Source organism: Lygodium microphyllum, chromosome 12 (genome assembly GCF_053477565.2).
Source record: "Lygodium microphyllum isolate KBCC chromosome 12, Lygodium_microphyllum_v1.1.10, whole genome shotgun sequence".
Lineage (NCBI taxonomy): Eukaryota > Viridiplantae > Streptophyta > Polypodiopsida > Schizaeales > Lygodiaceae > Lygodium > Lygodium microphyllum.
Window position 1 is genome coordinate 9,686,363 of NC_141146.1, and position 23,995 is coordinate 9,710,357.

General features: G+C 43.7%; 1 protein-coding gene across 2 annotated transcripts in view; it reads left to right on the forward strand.

Annotated features, from left to right (window-relative positions):
• Positions 1–2,462: 2,462 nt before the first annotated feature.
• LOC148027439 (ABC transporter C family member 2-like) overlaps positions 2,463–23,995 on the forward strand; it is a 107,956-nt gene continuing 86,423 nt past the window's right edge. Inside the window, exons 1-3 of one of the 2 annotated variants that reach the window (XR_015692596.1) lie at positions 2,463–3,216; positions 3,340–3,518; positions 3,621–3,660. Coding sequence is in view for 1 of the 2 variants with exons in the window: in XM_087689128.1 (XP_087545254.1) it covers positions 2,899–3,216; positions 3,340–3,518; positions 3,621–3,660 (537 nt within the window). In the remaining variant the exon portion in view is untranslated. The remainder of the gene's footprint in view (positions 3,217–3,339; positions 3,519–3,620; positions 3,661–23,995) is intronic. The other variant, XM_087689128.1, reaches the window with a different exon arrangement.

A 23,995-nucleotide genomic window follows, 5' to 3' on the forward strand; every position in this document is an offset into this window, starting at 1 on the left:
TAAAATCCATACCGAGAATGTTCAAATAATTTTTTATAAAATCATTCTTGAGTGTCAAACTCACTCCGATGCAAATTGTAAATAGAAGTAAGAGTGCTAGCAAGGGTTGAAGTAAGAGCCTTGCTGCTCTTTGGTTTCTCTGCCTTCTTAACGTCAAACTATTTTTGTTGATTAACTTGCTCAAGAGGTTTTTGCTTAGTGTTCTCCTCCACCGCCATGGGATTATGGGTCCTAGTCTTTTGATGCACAACCCCTTCCTACCTTTCTTCCTTCCTTGTCTTTTTAGGACAAGCTATTGCAAAATGACATGACTCATGAAATTGATAGCAAATGTCAGGAAATTGCCAAAACCCAACTTCATAAACCACTTCAAATCTTCTCCTATCTTGGATTTTCAGGATCTCTGTGGGCTCAACGCAGTGATGCTATCGTATAGAGAGTTTTTGCCAATGCAGATAATAGACTTTTAAACTCTGTTTTCAAGATAGGATCCGATACAAGTCAAGGGAACTGATCGATATAGGACACTCCGATGAATAAAATCTCCTCTCGAGAAAACATAGTTTACCATGGTAGGACATGGAATTTAATGCATAAACAATTGCATGTGAGAGAACCCAATCTCTCCCTTTGGGTCCCAAAAAGGAATTTGTAAAAGCCCCTTCCAATGAACTTGTAGTAATGCAAGAAGCGATGAGCTTGATAAGTTGAATTGAACCATCGACTAAATTCTTCATTTGTTGGCACTTTTCCCATAAAGCAGAAAAATTAGCAGTAGTTGAGAACTCATGGCACCTAGCACAGATGCACTCCATTGGCAATGGTTGCCTGACGCCTCGACAACTTGCTTCTTTGCCCCGTTGATCTTGCACATATATCAGAGAACAAAGCTTTACAGATTGCTTTGACATCTACTGTGATTTCTTTAGCCTGAGACATCTACTGTGAATGTTTGCACTATCGTTTCCCGCCCACCATCCTCATCGACAACCCTCAAATTTGAAGGTTGCAAGGGGGTTTTACCCTTCTCTAGAAGGCTAATAACCTATGTAGCATTCAAAAGAAATGTTTTTCATAGAAATAGCCTTTTACAATAGAAGTGTTAAAGTTTTATTAACTTTCAAAAGAAAATTAAAAACAAAAATCAACCTTCGCCAAAGAAATGCTTAAAGATGTGCACCTTTCATAAGAAAGGCTCAATAAATTTTCACTTGTCAAAAGACGGATAGGCTTAAGTGAAACCTTTCATATAAAATTCAATTCATTTTTTAAAAGTAAAGATAGAGAATTTTAAATGATAAATATAATTTTAAATAAAAGCGTCCCTTTGAAAGGTTTGCAACCTCCGAATTTGAGGGCTGTCTCGAGTCCCTCTAGGCTTGACTCTCTTTTTTATTTTTTCTAAATTATTATTTTCTTATTTAATTTCTCTAGTCTTGAGAGACTAGACTCTCTCTTTATTTTGATTTCTCCCTCTTCTTTATTACCCTCTTGTTTATTACCTAATAGGCTAATTAGTAATACCTATTACCCATTGCTCAAGGCCCTAGCACTTGTAGCCCTTGTAGATAGTAGGCTATAGCCTCGACCGTCTCTCTCTCTCTCTCTCTCTCTCTCTCTCTCTCTCTCTCTCTCTCTCCCCAAAACCAACATCCTGTGCAGTGTGGCTTATCTCTTCTCTTCTTCAGAGTCCACACTTCTTCTTCTTTTCTTCTCCTCTCCCACCTGGGGTCTCTTCTGGCAAGTGCCTCGGTGGCTTTCTATGTCACATGCTCCTTGGGCATTTGGGCTCTACATCATGTTGGCAACTACCTTATTATATCAAATCAAATGTATCTATCCTCTCTTTTTGGTCCTACTCGTAAGAAACTTCAAGAAAATTTAGGTTCAATACTTGCTCTCTTTTTGTGAGCTGATGTAGCATTCTCATTTGTGCCATGATGCTAAGGATAATCCTTGCTCTCTTCGTTACATGCTTTAGGTTTTGATCGCATGGTGTGTGATGTTTCTATTTGGCATTTGTTTTTCATTGTATAAGACATTAAAAATTGCTTTTGCTTGAATGTAGTAATCTTTGATACTTAATTCAGTTTTTGTAATGTTTAATTGCACATATGGCCCAATTGTAAACCTAGTTTGCTCTATCTTTATTATGTTAGAGATTAGTCGTTTTCTCCCATACTTTTAAAATATAAATATTTGCTCCAACTTGTCTTAAAACATGCTATGGAAATATCTTTATTTTCAATTAATTTATATTATTTACTGTTGACTCTTCAAAACATGCTCGCTGAATATGGGCTACGCACTCTACTTTGAAACTACTTTTCAAGAGAGAGGTTTGCTTTCGATGTGGTTGTATGTTTTTAAAATTTGAATACATGTCGTCGAAGGACGAGCACGTCTTTTGCCCTTGAAAAGATGTAGCGCTCTTCAAACTTGTTTCGTCGTCGAAAGCGATTCATGCAGCTCTAATGGCCAGTCACTGGCCAGCTGCTAGAAAGTTCCATTATCCAATCTTCCCTTCAGTCATTGCCAATGCCCTGGTCATTCTGGCAATCGTGCCGAGAATCAGTCAATCAAATGCCCTGGCCATTCAGGTAACCGTGCCGAGAATCAGTCGAAGGACTCCGTTCTTGACGTATGCCTACGAAGACCTTGAAAAACCAGACATCAATGGCCGCTCGGCGCTCTCGAGGTCGAACGCCACGAGTAAAAAAGCGCAAGCTTCTTTTGCAGTTTGAAGCTCGATTCCACGATGAGGAACGCACAGGCCTTCATTCTCACGCATAATCAGACAATCATTCCTTCCTGAAATAGTTATTGAGACCAGTCCCTAACTAAACACTAGCAAACCACATAATTTTTTTTTGGCTGTTGAAGACCACCTCTAATCTCATGGCGACATTTTGCCGTCCACTTCCTGGAGGAGTTTGGGAAACCGAGCTTCCAAGTGGCTTTGGTGCATATACACCATGTATCGTTGAGGGCGTCATTGTCAACATTTCCCAGCTAGTTCTCTTCTGCCTGCTATGCTATCGGATTTGGCTTCTTGTCCAAGGACGCCATTTGCAGAGGTTCCAGCTGAAGCGGATGTACATGCATGGGATTTTGATCTTTGTTGCAGCAGTGTTAATGCTTTGGCCACTATTTAAGTTGCTACTAGGCATTTCAACAGTCAATCTCGATGGACCAAAGAGCTTTGCTCCATTTGAGGTTCGATTGTGTTTCCTTTGAACCTATTTAACAGATTCAGTCTCAGAATTAAACAAGAAGAGTTCCCAAGGATCTGCAGCAGGGGGTTGAGGTTTGTTTGGGTGCAAACTTTGTGTTTTCCAGGTCTTGTCTCTGGCATTGGAAAGCTTAACATGGCTTTCCATGCTGTGCATGCTGTCAGTTGAAACAAGGGTTTATGTCAAGGATTTTCGGTGGTTCACACGTTTTGGACTGATTTATCTCTTGGTCGCACAAGCAACCTTTTATAGATTCATCTTTTTGTTGAGGCCTTTCTACAACAGGTAGTGCGACTGTATTTGTCTAAAATAGACATTGACAAAGTATTCGATCAACTCTAATCAATGCATAGAAAGTAACCTGTGTTTGAACCTGATCTTTTGCAGAAATATTTTCACATTGTGTGCCTTCCACATTGTATGTCAGGTACTGCATTCTGAGATCAACCTATCTTATAAATTGGCAGAGTCTACTTTTAAGCTTTTGGTGCCAGTTTGTCATAGACATAGAGTTAAAGGTGTTCTATTGAGGACTTGTGTGAATGATAAACTAAGAAGAAGAAGAAGATCTATAGGACCCACTAATGCTAGAACCCTCATAGAACCAAATATGTCTATATGGAACCTCATATATTGCACTACTTTCCCTTAACATCTCTTTTTGACGTTAAAGCTTTATCCCATTAGCAATAAAAATCATTCAATTAATGTTAGCCTTTTACTCTATCAGGTATTGTTTCACACAAGAGAAAGAGTAGCCTGTCTACTTCTTCGAACTTTTATGTTCTTCCTTGGGAACTATTTTACTCTTTTAAAACGTGTTGATTTAGTGGTATATTCTACCCCACTTTTCACAACCACCTCAACCATACATAAAAGTGTCCAGATTAAATATACACATGTTTGCTGTGTCCTTTTATCATCATAATTCCAACTTCAACAAAGAGCATTATCTTGAAAGTAACATCTAAGTTGAATCTTATCTATTATATTGCACTGTGGATGAGTGGATTCGATGAAGGCTATGGAAAGATGGTGATGACTTTTGGAGAATGATCATGCTGGCAGCAACAAGTATCGGAGGCCTCTCGATCTCCTTTGCAAGAGGATGAGACTCTCACCATTCCTTGGTGGTATTGATGGCTCATGGAGGATACAAGTGTTACTCACTTTTTTACAACCCTTCTAGTCCACATAGATCAACCAGGATATGGACCCAATAGGATAGTTCACTCTGTGTGAACTACGCTCTTATATCTCAGATTCTTCAAGATCATAATCCTACTACAATTGATGAGGCTTTTGCATAGGATATTTGGCATTGTGTTGTACATGATGAGCTTGATTCTATTGAGCGGAATTAAACTTGGGAGTTGGTTTCTCATCCATGGAAGCGGAGGGTAATTGGTGTGAATTGGGTCTTTAAAACCAAGCACTTGGCTGATGGATTCTTGGACAAGCATAAAGTTAGGCTTGTTGCCAAGGTATTTGCACCAAGGGCAAGGTTGGATTATTTGGAAACTTTTGAACGTATGGCTTGGATGCCTACTATTTGACCTATCTATGCTTTTATAGCCCATCACTACTGGTGTGTCTTTTAGATGGAGGTCAGATTTGCCTTTTTGAATGGTGTCCTAAAGGAAGAGATTTATGTTTTACAACCTCCAAGTTTTCTTGTGTAAGGGAAGGAGGATCATGTCTACAAATTGCAGTAAGGCTCTTTATGGCCTGAAGCAAGCTCCTGGGGCTTGGTACCATAGGATTGATTGATTCTTTTTACAAAGTGGCTTTTATCGATCAAATCATGACCCTAACTTTTATTATAAGGTTGCGGATGATAGGCATATTTTAGTCATCTTGTATGTGGATGACTTGATTATCACAAGTAGTGACTCACAAGAGGTTTATCAGATTCATGAGATATTGTGATAGGAGTTCAATATGATGGACCTTGGCATGCTTCACTTCTTCCTTGGTCTGGAGCTCTATCAAATGGCACATGGTATCTTCATCTCCTAGCACAGGTACATCTTCAAGCTTCTTTCGGAGTTTGGTATGGCTAAGTGACGGTCTATTTTGTGCCTTATGGACCTTGAGTCCAAGTTGGTTTCTATCGGAGATCCCCTTCCAAATGCTACTAGGTATAGGTGTCTTGTTAGATCATTAATTTGGTCAAGTACAACTAGACATCTCTTTTGTGGTGGTGGTGTTGTCTTCTTTCATGAAGACTAATATTTGGTTCCATTGGTGAGCTATTTTGCATGTATTGTGCTACTTATATGGGACTTGATCCTATAGAATCATGTTTGGAGAGGGGGCCACTCTTGCTGGATGGAGTGAACCAAATTGGGCAGGTGATGTGGATTTGTGATGATCCACTATTGGCTATGCTTTCTCCCTTGGATTTGAAGCTATCTCATCATGGAGCAGTAAAAAGAAGCCTATTGTGGCCTTATCTTCTATAGAGGCTGAGTATTGAGTGCTTTATTCTCCAACTATGGAGGCAGTTTGGCTCTATTGGATGTTGGCAAGATTGGCTTTTCACAAATAGGACCCACATAACTGCATGTGGATAACTAGAGTGCCTTAGCTCTGCCAAAGAACCTGGTGTTTCATGCTCATAGGAAGCACATGGAGGTTCAATACCATTATGTCCACAAGCAGATTGTGGATTCTAAGTTAGCGGTGGCCTATTGTCCCTTAGAGGACAATGCAGCGGATCTCCTGATGAAGCCTTTGCCAAAGGCTTCTATGCTTCATTACACGAGGTTGTTGGGTCTTCAGACATTCCTAGGATTTGAGAGGGGATGTTAGCCTGCCATTTTATTTTGCTAGTATGTCATCTTCTGATTGTGGGCTCCATTAGAGTTTGACGGAGATAGAGGAGCTCTGATTGTGTTTGCCATTCAGTTTTGTGTGTAGTCCATTTCTCAGGTCAGCCATGTCTACCTTTGTTCAGCTCCAGATTGCTGCAATTTTGCCCAGCAGTTGCCATGTCATCATTTTTGCTGCCTAGATGGAAGTCATGTTAGCAGTCATGTTTGTCATGCCTTGTCATCTCCTGCCTGTGAGCCTCAGTCTGAGTCAGACGAGGACATTAGGAGCTCTGACATGTCTGTCATGTGTTATGATGGGGGAGGCTAGTCACTCTTGACTGGCTGTCTTAAGATGTGTATTTCTTTTTGGCCTCTTTTAGTGGGCAGCCACTGGCTGCCCGGCCACTTTTTTGGTCACTGATGTGGGGTGCCCATTTTAGGGCATTTTTAGGGTTTGCACCCATTTTAGGGTTAGGGTTAGGGTTTGTCCTTTTGTCTATTTATAGGCAGCCCCCCTCCCCACTTGATCACTTGTCTTCTTGCAGATTCCGACACTCCTCCCCCATGGTGGTGCTGCCATCATCATCAGCCTGATCTGGTGCCCTCACTGACGCTGTGTGCTGTGTGCAGGGACTGATCAGTCTCCTTCCGCCTTCCCGTTTGTATTCAGCATTCATTTCAGTCAGTGCAGATTTCTCTTCCTTATTTTCTGCATTCTCTCTCTCTCTCTCCCTCCGTGTTCGTATTCCCTCTTCCGCAGCGCACTCTCACATGGTATCAGAGCTGAAGGAGAGTACACGGAGCTGAGATCTACGCGGGAGAACACCCACAACCTTGCGTTTGCTGGTCAAGACGTCTCCAACAGCTGAGGCGTCGCCTTTTGCACCATCTCCTTGATCAAGGCGGCCTGTTTTGGTGTCAACCTACTTGCGTTTGCTGCTGGCGTCATCCCCAAAATCTGCGTTTTCAGTCTGGGCGGCCCTCCTCTAGCTGGGCGACACTCCACCAAGCTGCGTTTTCAGCTTCTGTGGCTGCGTTCAACCTCTGGCGGCACTCCTCTAAGCTGGCGACCTCATTTCTACTTGCGTTTTGAGGCAGGTGGTTGTTTTTCTGTGGTGATTGCATCGTTAGCACTTGCGTGTGACATCATCCTTGTGTTCTGTGCAAGGCGGCCAGCTCAGGAGCTTCTGGTGTTTGTGTTTCGGCGCTGGCAACCTTCCCTTGTTATGTTTTGGTGTTTGCAGATATCGAAGATGTCTTCTCATTAGTTTACGGGCTTTGATGACTCAGATGACGAGCTTTTGTCTCGACACTCATTTGAACGGAGGCGTGATTTCTATCACGAGGACCGTCGTTCGGGGTCTATTCCTCTTTCCCGTCCCCCTTCTATTCATGTATCTCGGCGAGCCCCTTCCAGTGGGCCGAAGATGCAACCTTTGGTTCCCCTTGTACAGGTATCCGTACTTCCTCAGTTGCCCAAAGAGGACCGGTTGGATGGCTCCAACTTTTCTCTATGGTCCTACAAGGTGGAGTGTATCTTGGAGTCCTTCGATCTTTGGGAGCTTGTTTCTGTTCCTATTTCCCGGCCTAAGGTGGATCCCGTAGATGGGACATCTATGGATTGTGTAGCCTTATGGGATCGGCTCAATTCTAGAGCCAGATCTTTCCTCTTTCTGAGGGTCTGTGACTTGGGTTTTGGTGCTGTGCGTCTTGCCTTTGATTGATACTCGTTGTCAAAATGGCTAGCCTTTTGACAATGTTGACAATATCTATTTTTCTTAGGTAAACTCTATCACTCTGGTTTGAGTTGAGACTGGGAGTTTCCTTGTGATTCCCTTGGTGGATTTTGATATTGATTTGAAGTTTTATTTGGTTTACCCTTCCCTTGCTGCCCCTTCTGAGAATAAGCAATAAGAGTCTCCTCTAAGGGATTATTCATATGAAATTGATCGAATAGCCATACATAACGGAATAGTTGATATTCAAATTTATAGAATGTGGGTAAATGGGGTAGAGAAACCACTTGCTGCATAAAATTGAAGTATTTATGCGACAACTTGTTAAGAAATAATGTGACTTGATTGTCAAAGGAATTAGGAGTCCCTGTAGTGGAGAATGTGGCAAGGAGATATTGATACTTAGCCAACTTAACTTCAAGTCATTCCGGTCAGAGCTTTTGAAGTTCTGAAGCTCATGGTCAAGATTTATTCGACGGGTCCTATCGCGAGCCGCATAGCAGTCAGTCAAGTGTGCCCATCGCTCTGATGATAAGTCAAAATAAAAACTCAAGAAATAAGCCCTGCATTAGCTCGACAATAGCGGAGGTATTCCTAGCCTTCCATGAGCAGACGACCTCATATGAAACAAGCGCGGGATCGGGTTGGGGTTTCAATCCTTGCACAAGATCCATAGGTTTTGTGAGTCAAGGATATGCCTCATCAAGTTCGACCAAGTTGTAAAGTTTGATCTGTTAAAATGAGTCTTGTCATTGAATGCATGCTTAGCAGAAGATGAGGTAGAACCATGAGGTGTCAGGAATGTGGGATAAGATTGTAAACGCCCCGAACAACGTAGTATGCTTAACAATTATGATATTCACTTGTTTTCGAGATTTAATATAAAAGAGAATGAACACTTAAAGCTGAAAATGAAAATTACTCACAAAATTACAGCCATGAAAATGTAAAAGTAATGGAGACAAGATTAAGGGTTGAAGATGGGCAAACCCCCCCCGAAGAAATGTATTTCTGCTCAACCCAAGTCCCTTAGGGAAGAGCTCAGTTACAATCAACCTGAGAGTGAGGAGAAGTAATTCTCACTCTCACAAGATCATGCAAAGATGTACAAACACACATGCATTATCTATTATGCAATGATAAGAATTGATTTCTTTACAGTATGAGAGAAGAAAGAGGGGAAATCAGCCTTTCTCCATCGTTGAACAGTAGTACATGGATAGGGCTTGCTTCTTGTTGCTAAAATGGAAGAAAGAGCTTGAAAAGGAGGTGCTGTAATGAATTTACAGGCTTGCTCTCCTGTAAAACAGCAGTGATAGAAGAGGGAATATGGAGGAATTTGATAATGGAGAAGTGGGAGATGATGATGGGGATGGATGGGGCCAGTTTCTGGCTATCTGTGGGTGCTGTACATGAGTTTAAAGCAAAGAAAAATGATGCTGAATGAAGAAAAACGAGCTCTTATTTATAGGAGAGGGAAGAGCTAGTACAAAAGGGGAAAGTGGAGTAGCACAAGACAAGTGTCCAGGCACATGCCATGAGATGTGACAAGTGGTGGGACACTTGGAAACTTGTGTGACAAGTGTCTTGATACTTGTCTCTTCTCTATGGCCTTTCTTTTTGGGTTGAATACTGTCAAGAATAGAAACAACTAAATTTAGTAAGCACAGTAAGAGTACAGAACTTACTATTTTTAGAATGACATACCTATTTTTTAGGACTAGCATTTTTAGGCTAATTCGAGGCTTCTAAAATTTAGGGACCTCCTAAAATTTAGGGATCTCCTAAAATTTAGGGATCCCCCAATATGGGTGTTATATGAAAGCTTTTTCCGTGTACATCGCAAAAACGGTATCTGAATCTTCATGTGACTTTCCTATGCAAAGAAATGTGCATTTCAAGCTTTCAGCCCACACATGCACATTATACAAGCATTTCATGATCATGTCATCTTGTTGATTGTAACTGTCTGTTCTGGTGGATCTAGCCCACACTTCAAGGCATCAATCCTTTCTGTGTGCGAGTCTAACCCTGATATGCGTGAGTTCTGGTCACAGGCGCCCAATCGGGCCATATAGGTGTAAGTGTGAACTATCTTTTCTCTAACCCACCACGTGGGTCCACCATAACCTGTGACCACTCATCAGTGGCCAGCTCCAATGCACTTTTCTTTATATCTAATTAGTGCAAAGGAAATAAATTTAATAAATCATTATATAGACAAATTAATGAAAAAGGATACAAATTCTGTTTCTATAGAGTTGTGAGCTTACCTCCATGCCGATCGAGTTACCTCCTCTCTTGCGCACTCCGGTAGCTCCACGATCCAAGTGCAAGCTTTAAGCAAGCTCCATCCTCAAGCTCCACGCTCCAAGCTCCATTGCCGCGAGCAAGAGAAGAGAAGAGAAGAGAAGAGAAGAGAAGAGAAGATTGAGAGCTTCTCCTCCTCGGTTCCTCACCCTCACATACTCACTCCCTCACACTCTCATACTCCCTCTCTCAAGCACAAGCTCAAGCAAGCAAAAAGAAGAAGAAGAAGAAGAAGAAGAAGAAGAGGAGAGCCACTTTTGGCCACACACAAGAATGAGCTTCTTATTCACTTTTCAACTTCATATATAAAACCCTAAATTCCTTTTGGGCAGTCATCCCCTTATCCCCTTTTTTACATGGCCTGCTAGGTCCTTTTTCCCATTGTCCTTTTATATTCCTAGCTTCCTTTCCACCGCCCGTCTAGATTTACAAATTGCACGGGTGAGAGTCCGGTGCTCCTTAAATTAAATCACGATGCGCTTGCGCTCTTTTACAAAAGTATCGACTTGCGCTTTTCCTTGTGCGTCTTTTTCCTTATTTAGGACTTTTCTGGGCTTCTCGTGTTTCTAGGTTTTTCTTGGTGCGCATTCGTCTTCCGTTTCACTTTGCCTTGGCCTTTGTCTTCTGCTTTAGCTTTTCCAGATTTTCCACCTTATTCGTCTGACGGTTAACATTACCCCTCTCCTAGACGAGTGCCAATCTCATGGCACTCACCGTCGTAGGTAGCAGGCTTTAGCATGCACCGAAGACGTGGGTGGCAAGGACGCCTGTGGTTGCTGTGGAGGAGTGGTGGTGGTGGTGTGGAGGAAGGTCCTTGGGGACACGTTGGTGGTCTAGGTGGCTGGTGGAAGGGTTGTTGGAGTTGGTGGTAGGGCTGTTCTTTGTTGGGAATTACACTGATGGCCAGCACAAGTGTTGGTTTGTTGGGGATTTTGCACATGACTATTCTTTGTGGGCTTGCAGGATGATAAAGGATAAGCATTCTTAGCTGGGTATCGATAAAGAGCGAACGACACTTTCGTTGGAGTCTTCAATGCTTGCAATTTGAAAACTTCTCTAGGGATAGTGCTAGTCTTCTCTATCGTGTACAAGACATAGTTCAATTAGTTTGGGAGACAGGTCGAACTCTAAGCAAGCTGAGAGTATTGTCCTGCACTTGAGGACCCAAACTATGTATATATTTTGGTGCAGATATTATATGAGTGGTCGTGCATACTTAGATATTATGTAGTTAGAAGACCGCGGGCTGGTTTCTCCTAACAATGTGTGGATGAAGCAAAGTTATCTAGGTGGAGAAGAAGTACGCGTGAAGGTGTATGAGACATCCTTTGCGTTGTGACTGCACGACGTAGCATAATTGAGCATAGAGACACCACACTTTCGGTAGTTGGGAGCTAGTGGACTTGCTTGATGAGGCAAACCATAGGCGAGACAAGCTCCCTAGGTATGTCCTGCCCTTGATGTGCCCTGAACAATTGTGGGTGATGCTAAAGGGCTAGGGGATTAGGGACGGAGCTAGCCGACTAAGGTCACTGGACGTACCTAATTTGAGGACCCCTAGGTGTTGTGCTATGATTGTGGGTGCTTCTTATCTTTTCGTTCTTTTCTTTTCTTTTTTTCTTTTCTGTTTTCTTTTTTTGTTTCTTTTTCTTGTGCTTTTTCTTTCTTTCTTTCTCTCTTTTTTTTTTTTGTTTTTTGGACTTGTATGAGTACAACCATTGCAATATGTTAAGGCTATCAGCCTTTCAATGGATTGGAAAATGTCAAGCTTCGAAGGCTCAGGAAATGGATATTACAGTGATGATTGTGCCCTAGCCTCGTTGTTAGAGAAGCAGTTGTTGAGATGGGGAGATACACTTGAGATATTGCAAACCTCTTTGCGACACGCGATGTCGGTACAATTAAGGTAACAACTGCCGTGAGCCAACTGTAGATCTTGACCCAGAAAGAGAGCGTAGCCCATGACTATGCTTTGGGCCATGGGATGTGGGCGGTCGGCAAGGGTGATTTTCGCTTTCGGTAGCGTGGCTTTGTCGCGGCTCTTTGTGGGGTCGGTGGTCTTGCGGTGGCTTGGACATTGAACACTTTCGCACAAAGACCTGTATCATCTTGCATCCACTTGTCACTTCATGAGAGTACATGCATGGGATATGCTGCAACTATAATAAACTAGTGCAACGCTAGGAGACATCACTTGTCTGAATTCCATGGTGTTGACTTAGATAATTATCACCTCCGCTTGATTAGCTTTTTTTTTGCTAAAGACGTGAAATATATTCAATGCAAATATGAAAAGTTTGTACAATTGGGAAACATGTCAGCATTCAACCCTTTAAAGACAAAAAGTCATGGCCAGGTAGCATTTGATAAGCCTTTTATACAACATGGGGCTACTCTATTTGTACGAGGCGGGGCGAATCCAGGTGGTCGGGCGACTGAGGTTTTGTTGGTGCGGGGCTTTTGTGAGGTTGGGCAGGGAAGATGTCGGTTGGGACCCGGATGGTGTAGTCCTTGGCCGCAACTGTTTCCAGAATGCTTTTAAACAATGCGTCAAATTCCTGCTTGTCCTGAGCTGCTCTCTTCTCTTTCGAGCATCTGGTGCCCGAGTATCTGTTGGGGGTCCGCACGACTGGTGTTGCCAAACCCTGTGTGCTTCCTTGAGCTCTCGTCCTCTTGGCTTGGGGGGTTTTCGGCCTACGTCCTGGGCGGTGTCGTTTAGGGCTTCGTTTCTTTGCATACCTTTTAAGGGTAGGTTCATAGCGCCCTGGCAGAGGAGCTTGTGCTGCATTCTCCCTTCGACGGCGGATAGCATCCTTGCAAGCCAGCTGCACTGGGTGCTCCATGTCGGCTACCGTAGGGGGACCTGCAAAATGCGAACCAAGGATTAGGCCTTGAGGCAGGATAAAACTATTCGCATGGAAGGGATTATACAGTGGGTTATCAAGCGTATATGATGAGGAGGGGAGAGGTGAGGCATGCAGTCTTTGTTGTAGAGGGATGGCCCCCATGATGATGTTCGTTTTGCCTCAAGCCATTAGTAGATCTTGGCTTATGCTTAGTTGTGTGGGCTGGTTGTCATGGAGTGGAGCAGGGCTCATCCCTGGAAGGATAGACCGAAAAAAAGGGAAAGGTGTATAGAATGGGACGGTGCCTCATCTACACCATCAGGGATGTTGGTCAGAGCTTTGTATGGCGATGATGAGGGTTGCATGCCCTCCTCCTGGAGGCGGAAATGGTCACATGACTTCCCAATGTGTGGTGAGAGGAGGACCTGAGGAGCTCAGCCTGTTAAACCCAACTTTTCTCCCTGCGCTTGACTATCATTGCTTGTGTGTGCTGATCTTATCTATACAGGGTCACAAAAGTCATTGTTTATTTATACACATATTTACGAATCCATGTCACTTTACGAGGATAAAAACCAATTGTAGAACTCAGGATTGTACTGGAGTGTGGCACACACATCCAATACTCGTGGCAGCCTTCTTAATAACATTAGGTATTTTGCAACGTCAAGTATCATGGTACCTTGTCCGAGTCTACTTGCAATATGTAGCTTCTCCTCAGTGAGAACCTTATCAGCCAAAGAGTTCTCTTGGCTAGTTTCAGCTAAGTCCGTACCCCAAATGGTAGTTAGCACTCGAAAGGAAATCGGTGCCACATAGGTTGGGTCTCTTTGAGACCGCCATTTGGCCAATCGCTCTTCTGAGACTTGTCATGATTTGGGCTCCTAGTTTGGCCATTGCAACACGGCAACGTTTCTCAAATTGATTTTGATCCTCCGATTGTCGCTTTAGTTGCTCTATCTCTAAGAGATTTGGTTGGTAGAGCACATCATTGAATGCTACAGTTAAGCGTAGTTCGTAGGCTTTTTCGTCAGAGATGAGTCGCATGCGTTCATGCAGGAGCTTGTCGTAGTGCTCGTTAAGATGTTCTTGCTCTTCCTAGGGTAGGGAAAATGGCAAGTATTCTCCAAGCTGCTCCTTAGGGAATGCGCCCATGTCCGCAAGGACGTAGACACGTGCGAACACCTTGAGCTTAGCATCCAACTCAGTTAAGCATTTTGCGATACTTCTATGTTCAACGAGGGCTTGCTCGGTTGCTATCTCATGCAAGGTTCTAGGAGTTTGCCTAGGCTTTAGCATAGTTGGGGGCTCAGGTCTAAATGAGCAAGATTGGTCAATGCTAGGATTTCTTATGCTCTCGGGATTTCCATGTTTCTTCTGAGGATTTGTTATTGTATCATGGTTTTCCTTGGATGTGACTGGTATGAATTTGTCACCCTATTGTGACAACGTTGTATCCACTCTTGATTGGTCAATGCGAGTTCTATTGTCGGTGGATTGAGTGTTGAAAGCAACCATTGATGGTAACGGCTGCTTTGATTTTTCAGAGCATACGGATGGTCTCAATGTTCTTGGGGTCCACAACCACCTGTAACTGTTGTTTTTTTCGTTGTTTTCTCCTCTTTTTCTTGGTTAGCGAAGGTGCATATCTCAACGACTCAAGACCTTGGACTAGGTCAACTGTTGATGTGCTCGGTTGGGCCTCAACATTCTCTTTCTCTAGTGTGTCCTCATGGGATATAGCCGTGGCCTGTTGAATAGCCTCGCTAGGTTGTGAGGGTACAACTGCCTCCCTTTTTGGAGAGTCTAGCTCTTCAGCCAATTCCCTTCTGCTTAACTCCTTCAGCCTAGACTTTAAGCACTTTGGAAGTGCTGAAGTTGTCAAGGACAGGTTCCGTAAGGGGCGTTCTCACGACCAGGGGTTGTGACTGCTGTGATCCCTGATTGGAAGTAGTAGCAGCTATTTCAGTGGACTGGGTACTGTTAGTAGATTGCAGTGTCAAGTCCCTAGGTCGATTGGAAGTGGTCATGTCTTTTGTTTCCCTTAGAGCATTCACTTATGTAGATCGAGCATCAGTTGAGCTAGCCACAGTGGATTGCACAGGCATATCCTTAGGTTGAGAGCTAAGGGTGGTGTCATGTCTTGCCTCTTGGATATTTGGAAGCTCAGATGTAGGTAGAGATTTGGATTGAGTAGCCGCACTTGACGACTGTTGTGCTTCCTGTGTCCGTTTAGGGGAAGAGGGTGTAGGAGGCTTGAGACCCCTAAGTGGCTTTGACACTGGCTGGGCGATTTGCTCGTGGCTGTTAGATGATTTTGCTATTTGCTTTGTTGAGCATTTAACCTTGCCATGAGCAATGTTGTGCCTATGATGCCTGTTATCCTCTTGGAAAATCAAAGGCTTTTTAGGCACTAATGGCTTTTGTATAACCTCAAGGATTACATTTGATATCTGCTTGTCAAGCACGCTAGGTTGAGGATCTACCCTTTGAGTGGTCCCATTTGGTTTCTTGATTTCGATTGTGAGGGGCTCGATCATTCCATTGTTTTTGACTCGAGACTTGGGTTTTCGTTTAGATCTCCTCCTACGCTTCTTTGCTCTTGATACGATCTTGCCTTTAATCGACAGAGGAGGTTTAGCAGGGGGTTTTGACACCCAAATCCATCGGTTACCTGCGTAATACCCCTGAGCACATAGCAACGCTTTGGATATCCATCGCGGTGTTGTGCTGACTCTCCATCAATGCCTTCGTCTATAAGGCTTGGGCTTCTTTTGGGGTCTTTTACGATATTTGTATGTTCAAAGCCCGTCCTTGGTATTGTCTCTTGACCTTCTTGTTTTAGGGATGGCCTCACTCACTGGTTCTCGTTGTTCGACCTCTGCTTGTATTAACTCTTCCAACAAGTCCTTGCTCTCGTCAGCAGGCTTGGCTGTTATGTCAGCACCTTCCTTGCCTTTCCCTCGAGGTTCGATGAGGTTACCCTTGCTAAAGGTTGTGACTATTCTCACACTCGGTAGTGTTAGGTGTATCCTCTGTGCTACATAATCGGCCTCACACTTGGTCGCCCTTTTGAAGGGTCTTCTTAGGAGGATTTCCTTCCCGTAATTAGCATTATTTGAAGGAACGTGAAATAGGGTAGGCAAGCTTTCAGTTTCAATTGTCGCAAGGATTTTGCACTTCCCTATGAGTGCTTGTGGGTGTTTCCCGTAAGGGCTAAGAGTTGCATTAGTCGGTGTGAGCTTGGTTGGCCTAGTAGGGTCCATGCTTCATAAGTCAAGATATTGAAATTTGCTCCTTTATCAATCAGAGCATCGATTGTATGCTTTCTTTTCGCGGCGAGTTTGATCCTAAGATAAGCAAGTGGTACTATGTCTTTGTCTTCTGGGTCTTGGCTTGTAAATTTAAGCCTTCTGACAAATGCCCTTGAATCCCCAACTGCACGACCAGATGTGGATTCTCCACTGGTGTCTGGGATCGTCAGTGCAGTGCTAGAGCATCTATCGTCAGGACTGTCATATCTAGTCATTCTCGCTGTTGTAGCTTGATGTTGTTGCTTTCCGCTTTGACTAGATGCAGTCCGAACGCAACACGTATGTGTTTTTGCAGTGTGATCTTTTTGCCCTTGTTGGCTAGATTGGCCCATTGAGGTTCTAGGGTCTCTATTTGTCTCTGTTCGGGTATGGGATTTTGGTTGCTCTTTTGCAAGTGAGGATCCATGCTCGTGTAGAGCCATTACTACATTAGGGTCTATTTTGAAGGACCTGTCACGGTGCGTGTTTTCTCTCCAACCTACTCGGGGGAGATGCGGAGGGGGTAGAGCCCCCTCTGCGGGGGTCCCGGGGGGGGGGGGGGGGGCAGTCTCCCCCGGCCCGCAGGGCCGTTACGGTAAATGCCATACGTGATTTGAAGGACCGTTTATAGCCAAATTTTGAACTACTTGCTCTAAGTTTCAGCCCAGTGATCGATCTATGATATGGTTTTGGCTCTATATGGTCTCTCGGTCAGTTTCACTATCTTCAGGTTAAAATTTGAAAAAATATAATTTCGTCTCAACAGGTCCGAATTGCAGGGACCGAGTGTCCGATTCGGCCCGTCCGAGGGCCGAGTAGAAAGGGCCGAATGTGACTGGTCCAAATGTCAAATTCGGCCAATCTGAGTCTGGTTGTCTGAGGGCCGAGTCCAATGGGCCGAGGCCGAATTTTGAAGTTGGTCCGAATGTCAAATTCGGATGCGCCGAGCGGTGGGTGTCCGAGTCGCGTGGGCTGAGTCGAGTCGTCCCAGTGGGGTAATGGGCCAAGTTAAGTGGTCCGAGTGGTAGTGGGCCGAGGGCTGAATGGTCGAGCGGTCTGAGGGCCGATTCTGGAACTCCGCCCAGAATTGCCGTCACTCGGACACGCCGAGTGTGGCGCGTTTTTTCGCCGGACTTCATGAAATTCGCCACGCTGAGCGTTGGAGGCCTTCCCCCTGGTCGAGTAGCTCCAGATCCAATCTACTCATGTAGGGGAAGGTGTAATATTACCTGGGCTGGGCAAATATCTCCCGGATGGCAAGATCGAAGCGGATCCACTCACGAAGCTTTTCTCCTCTCTTCTGCTCTCCTGAAACCCTGCAATGCAGAATGTGGCCTTTCTTGCTACTCTTGGCCCCTTATCACCCTGTCCAGGCCTGCACTCACCTCAATCTTGCTTCCCTTATTAACATTTAACCCAAAATTTCATTTCTTGCCCTTCTTTTCCTTGTTTCAGCCTGCTATACAACAACAGAAAACCCTACTGTTTGCTCCAATGTTTTGCTCCTATCCTTCCTAAATGCAAGAAAAATTTATAAAAAAAATACCTACACTACTCCATCATGCTTTCCAAGTCCAAAACAACAAAAACGTATTTGCTAAGGAGATCGAATACATCTTCAAACTTCCTCGCTTCCTACCTGTCTACCTCAACTGGTTCGGGAAAAACCCTACTTCAATGCTTGATTTGAAGCGCGCAAGCGCTCAAGGCTTGAATCCATTGGTCCCAGCAACGGAACCAAAATGTGGGAGCTTTCGCTCAACCGCCAAGACCCACGGACCGCTTATTGCTTCAAGCGTTCCAAGCCGAGCACTAATGGCTACCTCTCACATAGCCGACGCGCCATCCATATCTACTGGTGTAGTGAGCTTACCTCCATGCCGATCGAGTTACCTCCTCTCTTGCACACTCCGGTAGCTCCACAATCCAAGTGCAAGCTTCAAGCAAGCTCCATCCTCAAGCTCCATGCTCCAAGCTCCATTGTCACGAGCAAGAGAAGAGAAGAGAAGAGAAGAGAAGAGAAGAAGAGAGGAGAAGATGGAGAGCTTCTCCTCCCCGGTCCCTCACCCTCACACACTCACTCCCTCACACTCTCACACTCCCTCTCTCAAGCACAAGCTCAAGCAAGCAAGAAGAAGAAGAAGAGGAGAGCCACTTTTGGCCACACACAAAAATGAGCTTCTCATTCACTTTTCAACTTTATATACAAAACCCTAAATCCCTTTTGGGTAGTCATCCCCTTATCCTCTTTTTTACATGGCCGGCCGTGGCCTAGGCCCTTTTTTCCATTGTCCTTCTATCTTCCTAGCTTCCTTTCCACTGCCCGTCAAGATTTACAAATTGCACGGGTGAGAGCTCGGCGCTCCTTAAATTAAATCACGATGCGCTTGCGCTCTTTTACATAAGTATTGACTTGTGCTTTCCCTTGTGCGCCTTTTCCCTTATTTAGGACTTTTTGCGCTTCTCGTGTTTCTAGATTTTTCTTGGCGCGCATTCGTCTTCCGTTTCACTTTGCCTTGGCCTTTGTTTTCTGCTTTAGCTTTTCCAGATTTTCTATCTTATTCGTCTAACGGTTAACACTTGGCACCGCAGAGAATAAGTATGAAGGCAGTGGAGTGTACTCTGTGCCAGTTTCCACTTGTGGATGGCCAGTCCCAAGTGGAGATTTTGCCCTTCCTGCATGGTTAGTAGATCTGGGTACCGAATTTAAAGGGTGAAATTCAGACTTACCTTCTATTTGCTCTTCGGCTCTATGCTTCAAAATGAGATCATACTCAACTACAGTGATCTCATAAGGTTGTGAAACTCCATGGTAGTGCAATGTCTGTTCGGTCATGTCGGGAGCTTGTGAAGCAAGTTGTGAGGCCCACTCCGACTCGGTTCTCGATGGATCTAGCTTGGATGCGAGAAGTGGTGCGGAAATAGTGTTTGAAGTCATATGCCCTTTTGTTGCTTCTTGTCTAGAGCTTTTAGATCAAGGTCTAAGTTTCTCTCAGAGAACTTCTCTTTGATACCATGTGAAGAAATACCCTAACATAGAAACACAAATAACACTGTATGACAAAGCACAGACTGATAGAAGAACACAGTTAGGGTTAGGGTAACTCAAAGACAATGAATACAGAGAATGAATGAAATGATATGATTATTGAATATACAATGCTTATGTACTGCACCTCGAACTCTTGTATCTCAAGGATCAAGGTAGGGGTAATGAGCTGGAGAGTGTCGTACTTTGAATGGATCCCAAATCGCAGCAAGGCAGTCTCTAGATGTCAAACACTAGCAAATGCAGCCAAGGAAGGCTGAATCTGATGCAGACAGCAGTGTAGGAGAGAGAAAAACTAAAAATGCAGGTGAGGAGAGAGAAATACTAAAAACGTTGGCTGTAGGAGAGAAAACAGCAAATGCAGGCTGCTAGAGAGAGAGACTAAAAACGCAAGAAAAACCAGCAACAACAATTAGCATGTTGAAATCAGCTTCAAATAGTGTGTGGTAGGCTAGAAACATGTGCCAGACTATTGTAGACAGCAATGGTCGGCTTGGACTGTGATGTCCTCTACGTCCGGGGTGTGGGCAACAAGCTGAAATACCTAAAAATTGCAAAGATGAGATTAAAATTGAATGGAGGGCATTTATAAAAAGTTTGGGCCCTTCCAAGTGGGTTTGTGCTTATGGAATACAAGCACTCTCTAGGAACGCATTTCTTTTTAAATAAACAAGGTTTTTTCCTTAATTAAGCATCTTTTGGGATTGTTTAAGTGAAGCTAATGTATTTTTAGCTCAACATCCCTTTTGTATTCCAACTCCCCTTGTTGTTCAAAATGACTAGCAAGTCTTTAATTTGATTTGCCCCTTGATTCAAGTAGTCAATTGGCCTTCATTCGCTTTGAGGGAGTTGGAAAAGGCCCTAAATTCATTGATTTGGTAGTATCTCCATCTAAGTTTGACTGAAAACAGCTTCAGCCCTGTTGAATCCAAGTCTTGGAGCTTCCAATTTTTGGCATGCTTCTTGAGGCTGCTGCTAAACCCTAATTTTTGCTGTGCAGATTAGGGTTTAGAGTAGAGAAATCTGAAATTTCTTAGCCTTTGGTGATCTCAGTGCTGTAATCTTGGGAGCAAGGCTGTAGAAAGGCTAGGAGATGAGAGAGAATATTGAGGAGAGAAAATTCGGACTTTCTTTGTGAAGAATTGAAGAAAATTTGTAATTTATTGTTGTTGCCCTGTCTCAGCAGCTTGTAGATGCAAAGAACTGAAGAAAATTAGTCACTTACTGCTGCTGCCTTGTCTCAACAACCTATAGAAGTTGTCACCTGCTATTGATTGGTCTTCTCCTGCCCTTGGCTGCCTTAGACGGTCCTCCAATGGCTGCAAATCAGACTAGTAGCATCTCGTCCCTCTCTCTTGTAGGTTGAATATACAAAAAATGCATCTCTTCAATCTCTAAAGGCATTTTCCAGTCTTGCATGGGATGTTTGACAAGTGGCAGCCTTTCCAAATGGTTTTTTCAGCATTATCCATTATTAAATATTAATTTTCAGTCTTTAAATATTGAAAATTAATCTAATAATTATTTCGGTGCCCTGAAAAATAATATGACTAGCCAATAATTAAATTGGCTAGGCAATTCCATTCTCGAGTGTCTTTGGGCGATCTTTGATCATCAGATTGGCGTTAGATAACATTAAATGCCAGTTCTCTACTGTCACCAACTGACACTTGTGACCAAATGAATGACCTAGGCCAACAACTGGCACCAGATACCACCAAGTACCTGTGCGATATAACTTATAGCAAGTTTTGCCTTTGACATCTCGTGATTTTCACAAGTCCCTGGCTCGTAAATTTCCTCTAACCCCAATTACACCTCACATGTGCAACATTTACTTAAGCATGCTATTAAAAATTAATCCACATGTTAAGTGAGGTTTCAAAAATACATGTCCTCATGGCAGTAAATGCAGCCAATAAGGAGCTGCTTGATGAAGAGAAGTTGCCGCCTAATGAGGAGAGGCTGTCACAAGCTGTGGAAGGTTGATGCAAAGTTGTGTATCTAGTTGCCAAGATATGGCAGCTCCAAATGCAAGCAGAAGGTCAGAAACTATCACCAATGCTGATGGAAGAGTACTAGATGTAGAGGAAGGTGTGGCAACAGTTGATGGGGCTGGATAGCCATGGGTGTGGGGGTTGATAGCTGAAATTTGCACATAAGGGTAATAAACCTGCACAAAAAGGGATTAGATTGAGTGAGGGTAGCCTGCCTATTTATAGATGGGGATGGATCTTTCCCAATTAGGGTTTTACTAAACTCTCTCGAACTGCGTCCCGTTTAGGGTTTTCGTTAAATTAAGCTTGTTTTGGGGTTGTTTAAGTGGCTAATCAGCATGGAATGCATTTCTTAGCTTGAGTTCTTGCCACTGTAGGTTTTCCCGCTCGAAGAAGAGATCACCAACCCTCGCCCCTTGAAATGGATATGTGTGGACTTCTTGTGGACTTGATCATGCAACCTCGTATAATGCAAGAAGTGAAACTCAAACTCGTAGAAGGTGGGCAATCTAGATAGTGAGATAATGTGCTCGATAAAATGAAAGTATTTGTTGGGCAACTTGTTGAAGAAAACCGTGACTTGATTGCCATTTGTATTTGGAGAGCTAATAGTGGCAAACTTAGCTAGTAACCACCGATATTCGGCCAACTTGACTCATCCCTTTTCTTAATGGAAAACTCTTGAAGCTCAAAGTCGATGTTTATATATCGAGTACGATCTCTATCCACATAGCGGTCAGTGAGATGACTCCAATGTTCCAATGCAAGAGGGAAGTGTTGTAGCTGAGAGTGAAACTCAGGAAGCAAACCTTGCATTAGCTCAACATTGGTTGTGGTATTGCGAGCTCTCCATTGATGGATGTAATTAGGGTGGGCTAGGTGAGGGTTAGACATAGGCTTAAGACCAGTAATGAGGTCGCAAAGACTGTGAGACTCGAGCACTTGTTGCATATAATTTGACCAAGTGGTGAAATTCGACCTGTTGAAACGGGTCTCGTCCGTGAAGGCATTCTTGGCCGATACAACAGGAGTGATAATGCTCAAATAAGGTGGACACAGTGGGTACTGCAGTGGAAAGTACACTTGGGAAGGGGTCCCAAAGTGCCCACTAGGTATATGAGAAGTGTGTACGAAGGATCTAAATGTTTGCATGGGATGACTAGGTATAGGTATTGTTACCGCATGAGTATCCCATGGTGAAGGAATAGGGACATGTGGAGTAGAGGATGGAAATCCTTGCATAGGAGTGATCCATGGAAAGTGTGATGACACACCATAAGCAGGACGGAAATCCTTGTGTTTGAGAGGTCATGGTGTGTGTGTAGGGGGGGTAGTGAGGAGGATGCCCATAACAGCCATTGCAGTTGGAAAAGATGTGCCTACATGAGGAAAGCTAGAGGGAACTGTGTTAGAGGGTGGCATTCCCTGTAACAAAGCCCAATGGTACAAAGTGGCTTGTGGGAAAGGGTAGGTGACAATGTTAAGAGGTGGGATGTCCCAAATGAGGCACTGTGATATAAAGTGGTAGGGGAGTGTGAATATGGAAGAGAATGAGAATGTACTAGAAGTGGAGATAGAAGGTTCAACTCCCAGTGTGGTAAAGGTGGATGTGGAATGTGAGCCGAGATTTTGAAATGAATGTGATATGGCTTCAAGAGAAGAGGGTGGGATGATGGGAGGGAGAGAAGAAGAGTAATTGACTTGCTCAAATGAAATAGAAGATGTAGGTATACCTGATGATGAATGTTTGCTTCTTGAGCCCCCTCTATCAAGATTTACATACATTTGACCATTTGGATCCTGCATATCAAAAGGCAAAATAGGAGAGGATTTTGATTTGAACAACTCAAAAGGGTTGTACGAACTTGACACAGGGCCTAGCCAAGATGATGAAGATGGATCGCTAGCCATTCCAAATGTCATAATGCCTCGATGATTAGAAAGGTGGCCAGCCTCTCAAACTAGTTCGAAAGGAGTAGCAAAACTGGAAGAAGGGATTTCTTCTAGTTCATACTTGTTGTGTAGGTACTCAAACTCCTTCTTTGTGAGGTTAATGAAATCTCGAATATCTTGCATAGGTGTAAACATAGAGGGTGGTGGCGAGGGTGAATGTGGAGTGTTGTCTTCCTCGTTGAATCCATAATGCCTCCTTAAGGCCTCCAAGGATAGAGAAGCTTGACAAGACATCATGGGGTCACGAGAAGGTGTCTGTGACATTGTGATTTGGTTACGAGTTGTATTGTGTGCCTCATGCAAAGACTAGCACTCCACAATATCGGCAGGATGCTCTTTATAAGAGTACCAACTTTGACACCATGTGAAGAAAACTGTGGAGTCACCGCTAGGGTTTGCACCGAGGAAACACAGTGTACGACCACGATAGAAGCACAAAAAGATAGACATAGACCTAGAAAGCAAAACTCAAACCCTAAATGCAAAACTCAAAATTGAAACACAAAAATTCACACACAAATAGAGGAAGGGAGAGAGAAAAAACTTTGAAATGAATGAATGTTGTAAATGAATGTGAGAGTATATAGTGTGCCCAAGGGCAGAGTAGTGTGTCAAAGAGTGACGTCCATTGAAGATGGATCCCAAGTCTGTGACCACCGGTCGGAGTGTAGGAAGAAGAGGACGTTGTAAATGCAAGTGTCAGTTGATGCTGAACACCTAAATGCAAATAGGGGGTGTGTGGAAGAGGGCTGGTGACAGTCA